The sequence below is a fragment of the Nematolebias whitei genome, chromosome 2, assembly GCF_014905685.2.
Source record: "Nematolebias whitei isolate Nwh7 chromosome 2, NemWhi1, whole genome shotgun sequence".
Lineage (NCBI taxonomy): Eukaryota > Metazoa > Chordata > Actinopteri > Cyprinodontiformes > Rivulidae > Nematolebias > Nematolebias whitei.
In genome coordinates, this window is record NC_056499.1 from 12,678,057 (window position 1) to 12,695,516 (window position 17,460).

General features: G+C 40.6%; 1 protein-coding gene across 1 annotated transcript; it reads right to left on the bottom strand.

Moving 5' to 3' along the window:
* Window positions 1–623: 623 nt before the first annotated feature.
* LOC119429068 (interleukin-18 receptor 1-like) lies at window positions 624–15,476 on the bottom strand. Its single transcript, XM_037696788.1, has 10 exons — window positions 15,428–15,476; window positions 10,407–10,650; window positions 7,581–7,767; window positions 7,365–7,500; window positions 7,204–7,266; window positions 4,826–4,952; window positions 4,598–4,734; window positions 2,810–2,953; window positions 1,035–1,187; window positions 624–961 (listed from the first exon to the last, which is right to left on the bottom strand). The coding sequence occupies exons 1-10, from the start codon at window positions 15,474–15,476 to the stop codon at window positions 624–626; spliced, it is 1,578 nt and encodes a 525-aa protein (XP_037552716.1).
* Window positions 15,477–17,460: the final 1,984 nt, after the last annotated feature.

A 17,460-nucleotide genomic window follows, 5' to 3' on the forward strand; every position in this document is an offset into this window, starting at 1 on the left:
CCTCTCCATGCTGGGAGTGAGTTTCTGCCTCCATTGCAGGAGTTCAGGTATCTCTGGTTTTGTTCTCAGTGAGAGAAGAATGGAGCGAGAGATCTTCAGACTGATCGGTGCAGCTTCTGCAGTATTGTGGACTCACAATAATATCAGTCTCACGCAATCTAATATGAACTGTTTGTGTTCAGAGTATGTGTTGGGGACGACTCAGCTACTTCCACATCAAACTTTAGCTTAATATCTGTAAAACTGGCAGGTGTATCCATTTTTGTGTTAGCTACGTTTGATAAGCTGTAGCATTCATCTAGGAGTGGATGGACTCCATCATGTACATCAAATGGTTCCTTCCTGAGAGTTTTGATAAAACCAGCCCAGTGACTGGTGAGATATTTTGCTAACAGACAGACTTGACTCCAGTAGTCAATGTCACATTTGGTTTGATTTTAATCCACAATTTTAATATAAAATATTTCAGTGCAGTTCACAATAACTTCAGCTGCACCTAATGCAGTAACATTAGTAACCAACAGCTTCAAGAGTTGATGAAATAATGTGACAAAACAAGAAGTTTAAAATAAAAAAGACGCTGAACTCAAGATGTTGTCCAACAGAGCAGCATCGTAGCAGCTTTATGGTAAAAGCTGGTACATCTGTTTTTGTGCACGCTGCGGAGCAGGAAGGTGGTAGCGTAGCTGCTTCCAGAAAGAGGATGAGGAGGAAGGTGTCCTGCCCCTCCAGGTGATGCAGTCTCCGGCCTCACTGAGAAGCTGCAGAGCCTCCGCTAACGAGCTGGATCTGGACCCCTCCGTCTGCGCCGTGTCAATGAAAACCAGGCGAGTCCGCCTCTCCACCAGTGCTGCGTGGATGGCGCTCAGCAGAGCGGTTCCTGGTCCAGGATCCGGAGAGCAGGGAACTAAAACCACAGCCCGGCTCTGCCCTACTGAGTCCAAAACCGCTTCTGCTTGGGCTGCAGGGAAACAAGCGGTCAGGATGAACTTCATCTCAATGACTTTTACTCAGCTGTTGTTGTTTGGACTCACCTTGGCCGGGTATAACATCTCGATCATAAAGACACAACTTATAACCAAATTGCTCCTCCAAAGTTCTCTCCAACCATCTTCGGTCGTCTTCATCCAGTCCTCCATCTGCGTCGCTCTTATAACACATCAAAAACGCATCGTAGCTTTTTCCATCTAGACACGCAAACAAATACAGATTATCATTTTGCTGAGCACATAATGCTACCCGGTAAACACAAAACAAGATGTCTGGGGAAAATGTAACAAAAGTCGCCTGGAGAAACTGTATTTTCTGCTAAAGCTTAAAACACCTAAATCAACAAAAGCTAAAATTAGCAAAACAGATGCTCAGATTAGCAAAACGAGTTAAAAGTTGCTAAGCACATGCTAAAGTTAAAATTAGCATAAAAGATGGTAAAATTAGAAAAAGAGACTAAAGTCCAATTAAACAAAACTAACTGTTGTTAAACAGTAAATAGTAAGTAAATTTGGTAAAATTAACAACAAAAATGCTGTATTTAGAAAAACAGTTGTTAAAATTAGCAAAAAACAAATGCTGAAGCTAAAAATGGCAAAACAATGCTAAAACCAAAATTAGCACTAAATTGATAAAAATTAGCAAAACATTTGATAAAGGTAAAATTAATATAAAAAATGCAAAAATTATCAAAACGCTGAACGAACTTTGCAAAACAGATGCTAAAACTAAAACATGTTAAAATAAAGCAGCAAAAATGTATCTAAACGGATGCAAATAAGCCAAACAGTGCATAAAAATAGCCAAACAAAAGCTAAAGCTAAAATGAACTTGAAAGATACCAAAGCTAAAATTAGCACAAAAGATGTTAAAATTACCAAAACAGATGCTAAAACCAGCAACAACAGATACAAATTGCTAAAGTGCATCTAAAAGCTGAAAGGAACAGACAATGCTACTAAGTGGTAAAAGAAGAGAACTTTTCAGTTAAAAGTAATAAAAACATAAAAACTTTAACGAGCAAAACTGATGCCAAACGAAAAAATAAAAAATTAAAAAAGTGTCGTAGCTTCAAGCTAAATGGAGCAAATAAACAAAAACAGAGCAAATACACCAAAGGACATTTATGAAAACAATTTTTTGAAGGATCTGAAGAGATCTTAATGTACTTTTAATTAAAATAAATAAATAAAATTAAGTAATTCAAAAAGTATAATAATTACAAATATTAAACATCATTGAACACTATTCCTAATGGTGCTGAATGTTTTGTTATATCAATGATTAAAACAGCACAAAGTGTGTGGACAAGGTTTTCGTAGGACAAGGGTGTCAAACTCACTTACAAAAGGGGGCCAAAATAAAAACATTTTTCAAAATAAAGGGCCAATTTCAGAATCTAGATTAACTCAAATCAGATACCTAACGTCTTTTCTTAATCACAGGTTCCTCAACAAGTGTTTGATTGGTCTCATTTGATGTTCTCTCTTGTGTTTTCCACATCATAATCAAAGATTACTGAAAAAAATTCAAGAGATAGAAATATTTTACGTTTCAAATATCATCTTGGGGGCCAGATAAGATGTCAACGAGGGCCACATTTGGCCCCCGGGCCTTGAGTTTTGACACATATGGCATAGAAGAAACTATAGGAATGTATGAATGCTGACTCAGCGTTCACACAACTCGATCGTTCTGATGTTGTAGGGGAAATGCAGCATAACGTAGTAATAATTGTTGTTAAAACAAAAATATATTCAGTGGAAGTACAAAGTGAGTAAAAGTGCAAAGATGAGAGTTTAGGAGTTTCCAGTCTCACCTGAGCTACTGCTTCGGCAGCCAAGAGTGTCTCTGAAGTAAAGGGCAATGTCGACTTTAAACTTCATGTAGATCACGACGGCTGCAGCCATCACTGCCACAATGATGACAGTGCACGCAGCCACGGTGATGTACGAAGGACGAGCTATAGGGAAACCATAGGAAAAATAAAACTACTAAATATTAACTCCATCCATCCATCCATCCATCCATCATCTTCCACTTGTTCCGAATTTGGGTCGTGGGGGCAGCAGCTTGAGCAGAATAGCTCAAGCATAGATAGCAACTCAAAGCTTATTATTGTCTAACTGTTCTAAAATATTAATTGCTGGAAATATATCCGTGATTAAAATCAGTTTTAGCTTCTCACCATTGTCTTCCTGTCATTCAGAATATAATTCAAAATCTTCTAACATACAAAGCTCTCAACAACCTTCTTATATTACAGATCTTATTGTTCCATGTTGTATTAACAGAGCACGTCACTCTCAGACTGCAGGTTTACTTGTGGTTCCTAGAGTTTCTAAAAGTAGAATGGGAGGCAGAGCTTTCAGTTATCAGGCTCCTCTTTTGTGGAACCAACTTCCTGTTTCTGTCCATGAGGCTGACACTTTGTCTACTTTTAAGATTAAGCTTACGTTTATAAATCCGGGTTGGCTTGGGTTTCCTGAGCTATCCGCTTTAGGCTTAGACTGCCGAAGGACAAATTGACCAAACTCCTCAATCTGCTGTCGTGTTTACTCACCTAATACTTTGTAGTTTTTGCTGTTATTAACCAGTTTTCTTTCTTCCCAAAGAACCTACACCTGATCTATAGAACCTACAGCTAAACTGAACTATATAAACTAAACCTGAACTATAGAAACTAAACCTAAACTATATAAACTAAACCTGGACTATAGAAACTAAACCTGAACTATAGAAACTAAACCTGAACTATAGAAACCACACCTGACTACTCCCTGCTTGTCCGTGTCTCTTCCTTGTCTTCTTTAAACCCAGCTGGTGGAGGCACATGGCCGCTCGTTCAGAGCCTGTTTATGGTTCTGCTGGAGGTTTCTTCAAAAGGGAGTCATTCCTTCCCACTGTCGCCGACATGCTGCTCAGGATGGGGGATTGTGACAAACTGAAGATTTGAGGCGATCTGTTAACTTTCTTAAAACACAATTTTTTTTGTGTTTTAAGACGGAGCAGGGCATTGTAAGCAGTGATGGAGGTGATCAGCCGATTAGTTGTGGTAAAGAGGGCGCTAAGCTGAAAGGTGACACTCTCGATTTACCTGCCGGTCTACGTTCCAACCCTCACCTACAGAGAAGAGCTTTGGCCACTTTCTGTAAGAAGGCGAAAGCAGAAACGGGGCAAACATGAGCTTCCTCTGCAGAGATTCAGGGCTCAGAAGCAGCCAGCTGAGGTGGTTCAGACTTGTGGTTAGGGTGCCCCCTGGATGTCTCCTTGAGGTGTTTAATGTGTGTCCTTGCAGGAGGAGACCCTGGGGGTGACCCAGGACATGCTGGAGGGGTTATATGTCTTGAAGGGCCTGGAAACACTTTGGATTCTCACCCAGAGGAACACGTGGAAGTGTCTGGCGAGGACAGACTGGGCTTCCTTACTAAAGCTGCCGCTCCGCGACCCAGATGAGTCCAAGACAACGACTGTCTTATAATATAATCAACTGTAATCTTTCTCTGTTCTGAATTTAGTGTCTTGATACTTTTTGTTGTTGTATAGTTCCCTGACATGACTGTTGTTGTGAACCAACTATATAAACAAACTGAATTGAATTAAATACCTATTTGAGTCAAGGTGATGGTGGTAAAGGCTGTACGCTGGTCACTTTCAAATTTACAGGTAAAATTTTTTGACAAATCTTCCTCCTGTACTTTATTGAAGACTAAAAATGCCGCCATCTCCTTGCTTGTGTCGTTGCTGAAAAGGACAGAAAAAACAGAAGTATAAGTTGTTTGTTTGAAAAGTCTCATGTTAAGAATAGAGCCTCCAACACGAGCCCAGCTCTCACCAGGTGAAGTTGTTGAAGACTCTGCAGCTCTGGTCATCCTCAACAAACTGGTCGTCGCTCAGCCAGAACAGGGAATTGAATCTGCATGAATCTGGGACGGCTTTACAAGTGATCACCACCGTCGTGTCTGAAGAAAATGAGCACAAAAATAACAAGAGACATCATTATTTCCTGTGGACATTCAACGTGAACGCTTATGCTGAAGGATTTTTGCTGAAATAAGCTGAAAACAGCTGATGAAAAGATTTCATCGCTGGACTGTTGATGAGTTCACGTTAAAACGCTGACCGTTGTGTCATGTTTCCGCCTGCGCAGCACGGTGGAGCAGTTGGTAGAGCTGCTGCCTCTCAGTGAGAAGGTTACCCTGGTTCAAATCCCGGTCCGGGGGCCTTTCTGTGTGGAGTTTGCGTGTTGTCTCTGTGCATGTGTGGGTTTTCTCACTCCGGTTTCCTCCCACAGACCAAAAACATGCATGTTAGGCTGATTGGTAACTCTAAATTGTCCCTGTCTCGTTTGTCTCTGTGTGTCCCTGTGATGGACTGGAGACGTGTCCAGGGTGTCCCCCGCCTCTCACACAGTGATTGCTGGACATGACGGCGACCTCAGCGACCCAAAAAGGAAGAAGCGGGTAAAAGATAAAGGATGGATGTTTCTGCCTCTGTTGTTCTGCCTCGTCTACTCTTCACCCACAGACCACTCACTCATCCCCTGCACCTGTTACCTGCTCTGTAGAAGAGCTCCATTCACTCAGGTTCCCTGCCAGATGATCGAATCTTTTACAGCGCTTCGTTCATGAGCTTGTTTGTTTCTCTCGTCTTGACCCCACGCCTGTCTTCTGGATTTACCGCTCTGCCTGCTCCCCATCTGATCTTGTTCTGCCCTTCTGATCTTGATAACGACTACTTTTTCTGGCCTACGGATTCTGGATTACAGACTGCCCACTGGATTTGTTTTTGGACCTCTGACTCCCTGTGCTTGACCCCTGCTTCGTCTTTCGGACCACGACCCTGGATTGTCCCACTGTTCAAGTTGTTCACAGCGCTACTCCGCAGCTGCTCCGCCACCAGTTACGGTGACATCATCACATCAAGCTCCGACAGGTGGCTCCCACCTCACCTGCCTGAGAAGGTTGGTGGCTGTGTCTCTGTTTACAAACAAGTCTCCAGAAACTCACAGCTGTTGTTTCTCTGCAGATTTGTCCCCGAACTGGATCTGACTCCCACCAGCAGCTGCAAAACAAACTTTTAACCATTCTTGTTGTCTGGCTGTTTTACCAAATCCAAAATTCTGATCCTTGTCAAGATGCAGGAAAATAAAAGCAGAACGTTGGGGGTTGGGTCAGCTGAAATGTGTAGAAAAGCTAAATAGAGTAGAAAAGTGGCATAAATTAGCAAAATAAGCTGCAATAGACAGGGTGAGGCTGAATAAATTACAGAAAATCTGAAATGAGCAAAAAATAAGCTAAAATTAGCAACAAAAAAGGTAGCTGAATAAGTTAAAAACTGCTGAAATGATCAGAAAAATATTAGCAAAAAAAAAACTGACAACACAAAGAAGCTGAAAGTTGCAGAAAAATAGCAGCAAAAGCTGAAATGAGCATAAAAAGAAACTGAAGGAAGCTGAAAATATCACAATGAAGCTGAACTAAAACAGAAGCTGAAATGAGCAGTCGAATGCTGTAAACAGCTGAAAGAGGTTGAAGGACGTGGAAAGAGCTTTTTTAATTTTCAATGAGGAAAACATGGCTGACAAAGCCAAATATTTCAAAAAGTAAAAATTGCACAAAAACTAAAAGTCACGGCAGGAATGTCCTGAACGAGCTGAACGTTTTGAGACATGAACTGTTGAAATGGAACAGAAATTGTGGAACGAGTTACGAGCAGAAAACCGTACGGAGGAAAACCAGATCTGAACAACGGGTGTGATTTAACATTCACACCATGAAACAGCAGGTTGCAGAAGTATTTACACCTCTGATCTGGTGCCGTACAGCCTGTATCATTAAATTAGATGTGAAGTCATGGACCTGAATGAAACACACCAAATTATTGAAGTTGAATGGGGACAGGAACGTGTTTTGATTTTACAGATCTAAAATGGAAAAATAGTTTAAAAGGACAAAATCATTTTAGTAAATTGGACTAAACCTTTCCTATTTTAGGCCAGTTAGGATTCCAAAAAATATTTCTACTAGTTAACCTCCAGTTGTTCTTGGGTCAAAATGACCCGAGGCCTCAGTTTTAAAACAGGCCTCTGGGTCGCGTTGACCCAAGGGCAGCAGGAGGGTTAGATTCCCAAATAATAGGATACAGAGTTGTTTTCAGATCATTCTTAATCATTTTCTAAATGTGAACCCATGCTGAATATTAAAAACTCACCAAGTTCTACGTGAAAAACTTGACCGTCTTGTGGTGAAGAGATTCCACTCGCCCCATGTTTTTCTAAGCAGATAAAATATTTATTTTCCATTGAAAGTATGAACTTGCTGAGGAACTGAGAAAACATTAAAATGACATACATTAAGTGTTTGTTTCCATACCTGTTAGGACATCCAGGATCATTATAAATGAGCGGTTATATGTCTGACCAGAATATAAGTAGGACCATGTGCAGATGTAGACTCCGCTGTTCTTCTCTTCGATGCTCGGGAAGTAACCCTCCGACAGCTCGCCGTTCTCCTGAAGCACAAGTTAGTGACTGAAAATCGCATGTCGGGAAATCAGATTTAAACCTCACACGCTGTTGTTTTTAGTACCTTGTGCCATGTAATCCCAGTGCTCGTAAGGTTGGGGATATCTACCTCAGGGCGGTTCGCTGTGGGACAAACCAACGTGCAGGCCTTTTGCGTGTAACAGGTCGTGTCGTACGTGTACTTCTTGTCGTACTCTTTGGACTGAGTTGAATAGACTCTCAGGAGAAACCATGACTGGTTGCTGGTGTTCCTGTATAGATGCAAACAGACGGAGTATGATCATTTAAAATAATCTGCATGTATGTAAAAGTTAAAATGAAAAAACTCTAAAGAGTTTCTTTCAAACATCTTGCTTAGTCTGGAAGAAATCATCAAGTACCTGGTGGTGGAATAGTGAAGTGCAGGAAGCTATTCAGAGAAAGAGGTTAGCCAAGAAGAAATATGACAGTGAGAGGACAGAAGAGAGGAGACAGGAATATAAGGAGATGCAATGTAGATCAAAGAGGGACAGGCAAAGCAGAAGGTGTATGGGAGGCTGGACACTAAAGTGGGCGAGAAGGACTTGTACCGATTGGCGAAACAGAGGGATCAGGCTGGAAAGGATGTGCATCAGGTCAGGCTTGTTAAAGATAGGAATTGTAATGTTCTAACAAGTGAGGAGAATGTGACGGGAATATGGAAGGAGTACTTTGAGGAGCTAATGAATAAAGAGAACTAGAAAGTTCCTGGAGAAACTTTGACAGGGACTGCCTATTCATTAATAAATTATTATTAATAATAAATATTATTAAAACATAATAATAATAATAATTAATTATTAATATGTTATTCATTTATTAATTATTATAAACTATTAATATATTTGATAATAATATTGATATTAATAAGTAATATTAAATATAAATTATTAATATTAATAATCATTAATGTTATTATTTGACATTATTAAAATGAATCATTAATAATTTATGTTAATTGTTTTTTTTACTAATTAATAATAATAATAATAATAGGTGATCATAGGTGCCTTCCATGCATGTTGAACCAAAATGGCTCCCGACGTTACTCAGTTTCTTTGAAAAGTTTTCTCCTATTCATTTCCTATGGGAAATGTGTCATTTTCGTTAGCAAAATATGTTGCCATGGTAACGCCAATTGCCAATAAAATTAATAGCACACATCTCGGAGCCGGGCCGGTCGTTTGGATATAACTTTTGTGGGGGTCCACTTTGAGGTTTGGGCTGCATTAAAGTTGAAAAAGATACGCTTTTCAGGTGTAGAATAATAAGTGGGCAGTCACCAACTAGTTTCTGGAGTTGGTGAAATATTGCGTCTTTGTTCGTAAATTACTTTGCCATGGTAACTCGAAATGCCAATAAAAGTAATAGCACACATCACGGGGCCGAGCCAGTCGTTTTGATATAACTTTTGTGGGGGTAGATGTTGTGGTTCGGGCCGCATTAACGGATAGAAATGTAGACTCACTTCCGAGGTGTAGAATAATAGGTGCCTGCCATGCATTTGCATGGCAGTCCCCAATGAAAGCGAAAGAAGAGTAGAGGTCATAGAAACTTTGGACCAGGAAGTGAGAAGGATTAGTGAGGGTGAAGTTTGGAAAGCTCTGAAATAAATGAAGAAGGGGGAGGCGGGCATAAAATGCCTGAAGAAGGGAGGACAAGTGTGCTGGTGTTATTTATGGCTGATCAGTCACATGTAACTCCTCTTTATGGTGGGAGTTGGACTCCACCAGGGCTGCTTTTTGTGATCATAACTTTCATGGACAGAATTTCTTGGTGCAGCCAGGGGGTGGAGGGAGTCCAGTTTGGTGACCTCAGGATTCTGTCTCTGCTCTTTGCAGATGATGTGGTCTTGTTGGCGTCATTGTGCCGTGATCTCCAGCTCTCACTGGAGAAGTTCACAGCTGGGATGAGAACCTGCAAATCCAAGGTCATGGTCCTCAGTTGTAAAAGTGTGGTCTGTCCTCTCCAGGTTGAGGCTGAGGTTCTGCCTGAAGTGGAGGAGTTCAAGTGTGAGATCTACAGATGGATCGGTGCAGCTTCTGCAGTATTGTGGACTCTGGACCAGTACGTTGTGGTGAAGAGGGAGATGAGCTGTAAGGAGAAGCTCTCTGTTTACTGGTCAGTCTACATTCCTACCCTCACCTGTGATCATGAACTCTGGGTAGTGACAGAAAGAACCAGATCCTGGATCCTCTCCCTTAGAGATAGGGTGAGAAGTTCATCTCTCCAGGACGGACTGGGAGTATAACTGCTGCTCCTCCACATCCAGAGGAGACCGCTGAGGTGGTTCAGATATATGGTAAGGATGGACCCTGGACGCCTCTTTAGGGAAGTGTTCTGGACATGTCCAACTGTGAGGAAACCCCAGAGAAGACCAAGGACATGCTGGAGATACTCTGTCTTTCAGCTAGTCTGGGAACATCTTGGAGTCCTCCAGAAGAGCTGGCTGTGGAGAGAGAGGTCTGGACCTCTCTGATCCAGCTGATGCCTCAGGACCTGAGTCCAGAACCAGATGATGGATGGATATGGGTGACATTAAAATAACAGAAACGTCTGTGAGACGTTGTCTCTGAGGACTGACGGTGTTAGTTCAGAGACATTTGGACAGTGAGACGTTGTCTCTGAGGACTGACGTGTTAGTTCAGAGACATTTGGACAGTGAGACGTTGTCTCTGAGAACTGACGGTGTTAGTTCAGAGACATTTGGACAGTGAGACGTTGTCTCTGAGGACTGACGTGTTAGTTCAGAGACATTTGGACAGTGAGACGTTGTCTCTGAGGACTGACGGTGTTAGTTCGGAGACATTTGGACAGTGAGACGTTGTCTCTGAGGACTGACGGTGTTAGTTCGGAGACATTTGGACCGTACCCCAGCTGAGTGCAGGAATAGTTCCCACCGTGGTTCTCAGACGTGCTCAGGATCACCAGGACGTTCTGGTGAACGATCACACCCAGCTGGTCCTGCTCCGCCGCCGACATGTTGCTGTACAGGAACACCGTCGGCTCGTTCTCCCTTCTCCAGAGCGTCACCGAGTCGTTGAGTTCGCAGCTTCCACAGTGCAGCTCCACCATGTCCCCCACCTTCACGTTGACCCAGGTCAGCGGATGCACGCCTGGAAAACAACAAATTAATTAATGCTCAGAAATATGAACATTTAACATAAATTATCACCATTTTTTTTACTGAAATGCTGACTCAGCATCTCACTGATTTAACTTCTACCTTCTTCAACATAACTTTGTCCTATTTTAGCTGTTTGCATGTCAAAACTTGTGGGATTTTTGGTTTTTGTAATTTTAATACTTTAAAAAATATATTTGATATGGTATGGTATAAAGTTTATTCATTAAAAAAAAAAAAACAATTCCATAAACCATATAAAAAAAATACAAGAGATTTAAAATGAAAGGCAGCAGAAAGAAAAAAAAATCTTATTATATCTGCCCCTTTTTTCAAACAATTAGTTCAATAATAATAATCTTCAAGTAACAGAACAAAACGAATAACTCTTTCTAATTTTTCTAACTTTAATACAAAAACACACTAAGCTACTTCATATATATATTTTTTAACAATTCAGCTTTGATCTTTTTCTTAAATGTGCACATTGACTTGGCATTTTTCACATCACTCTCTAGAACATTCCACAATCCAACTCCTTGGATTGAGGTAGACCTTCCCTTCAGACTAGTTCTGAATTTTGGTTTGACAAATATTTCTATCCCCTTAAGATTATACCAACTTTGTCTTTTAACAAAATTTCTTTGGATAGTTAAAGGTAATGTGTTATTTTGAGCCCTATACATAACTGATAAAATACTATAATCTACCAAATCATGGAACTTCAATAACTTCAGTTGATAAAATAATGTGCTTGATGGGTGACAGTAATGCTTTCTGGTGATAATTCTTACAGCTCTTTTCTGTAAAATATAAATATGCTTTGTAAATGTTTTACACGCTTTCTCCCAAACATCAATGCAACAGATTAAATGTGGAACAATGATTGTGTTATACAACATGTACAGAGCTTTATCATTTAACTAGAAAGTTCCTGGAGAAACTTTGACGGGGACTGCCTATTTATTAATAAATTATTATTATTAATAAATATTATTAAAACTTAATTATATTAATAATTAATTATTAATATGATATTCATTTATTAATTATTATAAACTATTAATATAGTTTATAATAATATTTATATTAATAAGTAATATTAAATATAAATTATTAATATTAATAATCATTGATGTTATTATTTGTAATTATTAAAATGAATCATTAATAATTTATGTTAATTATTTTTTACTAATTAATAATAATAATAATAATAGGTGATCATAGGTGCCTTCCATGCATGTTGAATCAAAATGGCTCCCGACGTTACTCAGTTTCTTTGAAAAGTTTTCTCCTATTCATTTCCTGTGGGAAATTTGTCATTTTCATTAGCAAAATATGTCGCCATGGTAACACCAATTGCCAATAAAATTAATAACACACATCTCGGAGCCGAGCCGGTCGTTTGGATATAACTTTTGTAGGGGTCCACTTTGCGGTTTGGGCTGCATTAAAGTTGAAAAAGATACGCTTTTTAGGTGTAGAATAATAAGTGGGCAGTCACCAACTAGTTTCTGGAGTTGGTGAAATATTGCGTCTTTGTTCGCAAATTACTTCGCCATGGTAACTTGAAATGCCAATAAAAGTAATAGCACACATCACGGGGCCGAGCCAGTTGTTTTGATATAACTTTTGTGGGGGTAGATGTTGTTGTTCGGGCCACATTAACGGATAGAAATGTAGACTCACTTCCAAGGTGTAGAATAATAGGTGGCACCTATTATTTACTTTTTTAATAAACATGTTTCCATCAAAAGTCCACGCCACGTTGTCGTGTGAATCAGACTTTTAAACACAGCACCAGGAAGTGAGTAGTTTTTATATTTTAAGTTTTAGTTTTGTTTTGAAATAGTTTTAGTTTTCATTTGTCCGCCTGTATGTCAGTTTAAACATTTCAGGAGTTCAACAGTGAAACGAATATGGGTCAGATTTATTTTCTAAAAGCAGACGGAGGATGATGTTTTCGAGATGCCCTTTAGTTTTTTTTTCATATTTCTCTGCATCTGCCTGATAAACGTTCGGCGCCTGTTTCGGCTGCTTTCACAGATGCAGCTGCTGCACCGTCGCCTCGAAACCACATCCCAGTTTCTTGGAGGGGGTGCTGCTTGCCCATCCTGTGGTAGGCTTTTCTCAGTAAACAATGAGCCCATCGATCTCTGAGGCTTTCAGAAAATACAACGGAAGCTCCGAACGATGACGTCACTCGTTGGCGAGGTCCAGACCGAACCGTCATTTTGGACAGAACTCATAAAAAGAGACTCTTCTGCCGGTATTGTGCAAAAATGATTGCGTTTATGAATAATCGCCCTTAAAGCCTTGCTCAAGGACCCAGAGTGCAGCAAATGAGGGTGGAAGCAGATCCCACCCAGATTTCGGGAGTCGAACCTGCAACCTCCCAATCGTCAGCTCGTCTTCTCTAAACTCTCTCTCCTAAATCTAAATTTATTTAAAAAATACTCGGCGTCTAACCTCCTGAGCCCCATCCTGACGTTGAGGACGTGGCTTGAGCAGTTGTCTTGATTCAGGGGGAGGGACCAGATTTTAAGTTTTATTTTTAATTTTAAATAAACATATTTTTATATTTTATTTTTAGCCCAGAATTGCTGCACACTATTTGTTTTTATGTTTAAAAGGTTCTACTAATCCTTTATAACTATAGGAAATAAAAAAGGAAAAGCTCGGGATTTAAAAAGATGAGGGGGTGGGGGTGCATGTTTTTAGGGGGTGCCCATTGCCCCCCCCCCCTCCCCCCGGTTCCCCCTTGATGGCGCCCCTGCATGATAATTTGCAAAATGCAATGATCAGGACTGTACAGGATTTCAGTGTTGTGAATTTTAGTTGCTCAACCCAAATTTCTCTTATTCTCTTTATACCTGCTGCCACTTGGTGCTATTTTCCGGAAACACCACGTACTCTTCCACTTCTACGCCGACGACTGTCAAATTTACTTCCCCCTAAGACACAATGGTACATGCTCTATTCAACCTCTGCTCGACTGCCTGGCTGACATCAGGGACTGGATGGCTTTAAACTTCTTAAGTTTCAATGAAAAGAAGTCTGAAGTCATGTTGTTCCCTCCCAACGACACGATCACAAACCACTGCATTGACCTTTCCACTGTCAGAAAAATAAAGAGTCACTAATCTGGGAGTGATAATGGACCCTTCCCTGAAACTTAACAATCACGTAAACATGATTGTTAAATCATGTTTCTTCCAACTGAGGCGGCTGTCTAAACTGAAGCCCATATTGTCCAAAAAGAACCTGGAGACAGTAATTCATGCATTCATTACATCTAGGCTTGATTACTGCAATTCAATCCTGTTTAGTATCAGTCAGACCTCCATTGCACGACTACAACTGGTCCAGAATGCAGCAGCCCGATTTTTAACCAGTACAGTCAAAAGAGAGCACATTACACCAGTTTTGGCCTCACTGCACTGGTTACCGGTTCACCTTCGAATCCAGTTCAAAATACTCCTGTAGGTCTACAAATCGCTGAACAGTTTCGCCCCCATCGCTCTGATCTGCTACAACCGTATGTCCCACCATGTTCCCTGAGGTCAGCGGACCAGTTGCTCCTCACAGTTCCAGGAACTCGTCTTACGCGCAGAGGTTCTCTGTAGCAGGTCCAAGACTTTGGAATGAGTTACCATTGCTTGTCAGACAGGCCCCCTCCCTCTCGGTTTTCAAACCCCGTTTAAAAATCACTACTATTCAGTAGCTTTCAACACCAGATGATCTGTATTTTGAACCAGTACGCTCCACACTGGTTTGTCATCATATTTATTATCTGCATCATTTTTATGTCTATATTCTGATTTACTTCATTTTGTATTTTGCTTCGTGTGTTACCTGTTGTTCTGTCTGTACAGCACTTTGGTTGGCCTTGTCGCTGGTTTAAGTGCTCTATAAATGAAATGGTATGGTATGGTATGGTATGGTATGGTATGGTAAAGCACATGAAGAATCCAACAAGAAGATTTGGCGTATGGAGCGGTTTGAACTGGTCCTGTTCTCGAGCTCGGACCTCATCCTCAGAGTCCAAACGGGTCACAACAAGTTGGACTTCATGTGACTGAACTGCTGTCTTCAGATCAGTTTCAGTGGTTCAAACATCAAAACGTAGAAGTTTTTGTCTCTTTTTTCACGCAGTGTGTCACTGCTGAAGGTTTTCCCTCCGATCTCCACAAAGTCCAGAGGTCACACACACAATTCCTGCTGACTTCTGTTGTGTGTGAGCTTCACAACTGAAAGTGAAGCCGCTTTTTCCTCCACGAATCAAAATAAACCATCAGAGCTTCTGCTGCTCACCGTTCAGGACATTTGGAGGCTTATTTTTTAGTCTGAGTTTCTGTCTGTTTTATTAAGACAAGCTCTTGACAAAAGATGTAAAGATTGTAAAAGATGTTTGTTGTAAAAACTTGACCATGAGGTGAAGAACGATCACACACAGTATTCTGAGATAATGAATGTTGAGGATGACTCTCAGCTACTACCACTCTGAATATCAGCTGAACATCTAAAACTTTAGCCGTGGCGGCCATCTTTAAGTTGACACCAAAAGCTAATCAATTGAAGATTAACACCCAATCAGTGTTTCCTGAGAGTTTCATCACAATCCGTCCAGTACGTCATGAGATATTTTGCTAACAAACACTAGGCAGTTACGTGATCGCTCGCGATAATAACGCAGTCATCTAAGAGGCACAAATGGATTTTTGTGACACTTCGACTCAGTCTTTTCTGTTTTACGTCGGTCTTACCTGTGATGAAGGTGAGGAGGAGGAGGAGGAGGAGCAGGGGGGCAGCCATCTTCGTCCGCGCGCGCTCTTCTCAGCTCTGAGGATCGTTTCCTCCTTCTGCCCAGGAGCGCGTGATGAGAGAAGAGGAGGAGGTTACGTTGGCGCTTCCTCCTCTTCACCTTCCTCTTTTTTTTTTTCTGTGCCTTCAGGAATCCAGATGTTTCTGGATGACTGCATTATCGCCCGCCGCCGTTTTGTTTGCGTCTGTTAGCAAAATATCTCCTGACGCAGATTTGAAAGAAATCCCCTGAAGTGTTCCCTGGATGGCCACAGCCACAAAGTCACGCGAGCCGCGGGCGACACGAGCACCCGAACTTTCGCTTCTGTTCACTTCGTGGTGAAAAGTTTCGTTTTGATGCTCGCGGCGGGAAACCTGCAGTCAGGCGCGCGTCTGTGTGACGTCACTTCGTCGCACTGTCCACAACAGGTATGCGCGCGCGAGACTGAAACAGAAAATAAGAAAGTTGTTTTGTTCTGGATCAAAACACAAAAGAAAGTTGAGCTCATAACTTGTTCAAGTTTACAAGATTTAATTATTTTAAGAGAAAGTTAAATAAAAATCGTTCCGTTATGAAGCTGCTGCAAACATCTGGAGATAAATACAGTTTTATTTGTCATCTATTATAAACATAATTATTGAGCGTCAAGCTGAACTCAAAGGTTTGTTAAAACTGTTTAAATTGATTAAAAGTTAAAAATTCCACACACATGATGTCATAATAATAATAATAATAATAATTATTACTGTAATATATTAATGATCCTTTTTAATAAATGAAGTTTTCTTCAAACTGGCTTCTGACAGAATCCGGGCCCAGGACTCGACCCAAAGCTTCATAACCTCAACAGAACCACAAGTTTCCCTTCACAAACATCGGGTGTTCCAGAACCATGTCTACGTCCTGGCACGGGTTCCAGAGATAGAAGAACCGAGTTCTCCGGTTCTTTGACCTTTAGGTGTTAAATGAAAGTCTCCCTCAGAGTCCGGATCAGTTTCAGATTCTGAAGAACTGACTTCACCTCACAAGAAGTGAAATGGAAACATCTCAGAGCCAAGAAGCAGAGGAGTTGAAGTTCAGCAGTAAACGTCCCTGAAACTGAAACTAAAAACTGAAACTGAAGCTAAACATAAAGCTAAAGTTTAAACTGATGCTGAAGCCGAAAATGAAGCTGATGCTAAATATGAAGCTAAAGATTAAACTGATGCTGAAGCTAAAGTTTAAACTGGTGCTGAAGCTAAAGATGAAGCTAAAGATTAAACTGATGCTGAAGCTAAATATGAAACTGATGCTGAAGCTAAATATGAAACTGATGCTGAAGCTAAAGATGAAACTGAAGATGAAACTGATGCTGAAGCTAAAGATGAAACTGATGCTGAAGCTAAAGCTCAAGCTGAAGATGAAACTGATGCTGAAGCTAAAGACGAAGCTGATGCTGAAGCTAAATATGAAGCTAAAGATTAAACTGATGCTGAAGCTAAATACTAAACTGATGCTGAAGCTAAAGATGAAACTGAAGATGAAACTGATGCTGAAGCTCAAGCTGAAGATGAAACTGATGCTGAAGCTAACGACGAAGCTGATGCTGAAGCTAAAGACAAAGCTGAAGCTAAAGATGAAGCTAAAGATGAAACTGATGCTGAAGCTAAAGACGAAGCTGATGCTGAAGCTAAAGACAAAGCTGAAGCTAAAGATGAAACTGATGCTGAAGCTAAAGATGAAACTGATGCTGAAGCTAAAGATGAAGCTAAAGATGAAACTGATGCTGAAGCTGAAGCTAAAGATGAAGCTAAAGATGAAACTGATGCTGAAGCTGAAGCTAAAGATGAAGCTAAAGATGAAACTGATGCTGAAGCTAAAGATGAAGCTAAAGATGAAACTGATGCTGAAGCTAAAGATGAAGCTAAAGATGAAACTGATGCTGAAGCTGATGCTGAAGCTAAATACTAAACTGATGCTGAAGCTAAATATGAAGCTAAATATTAAACTGATGCT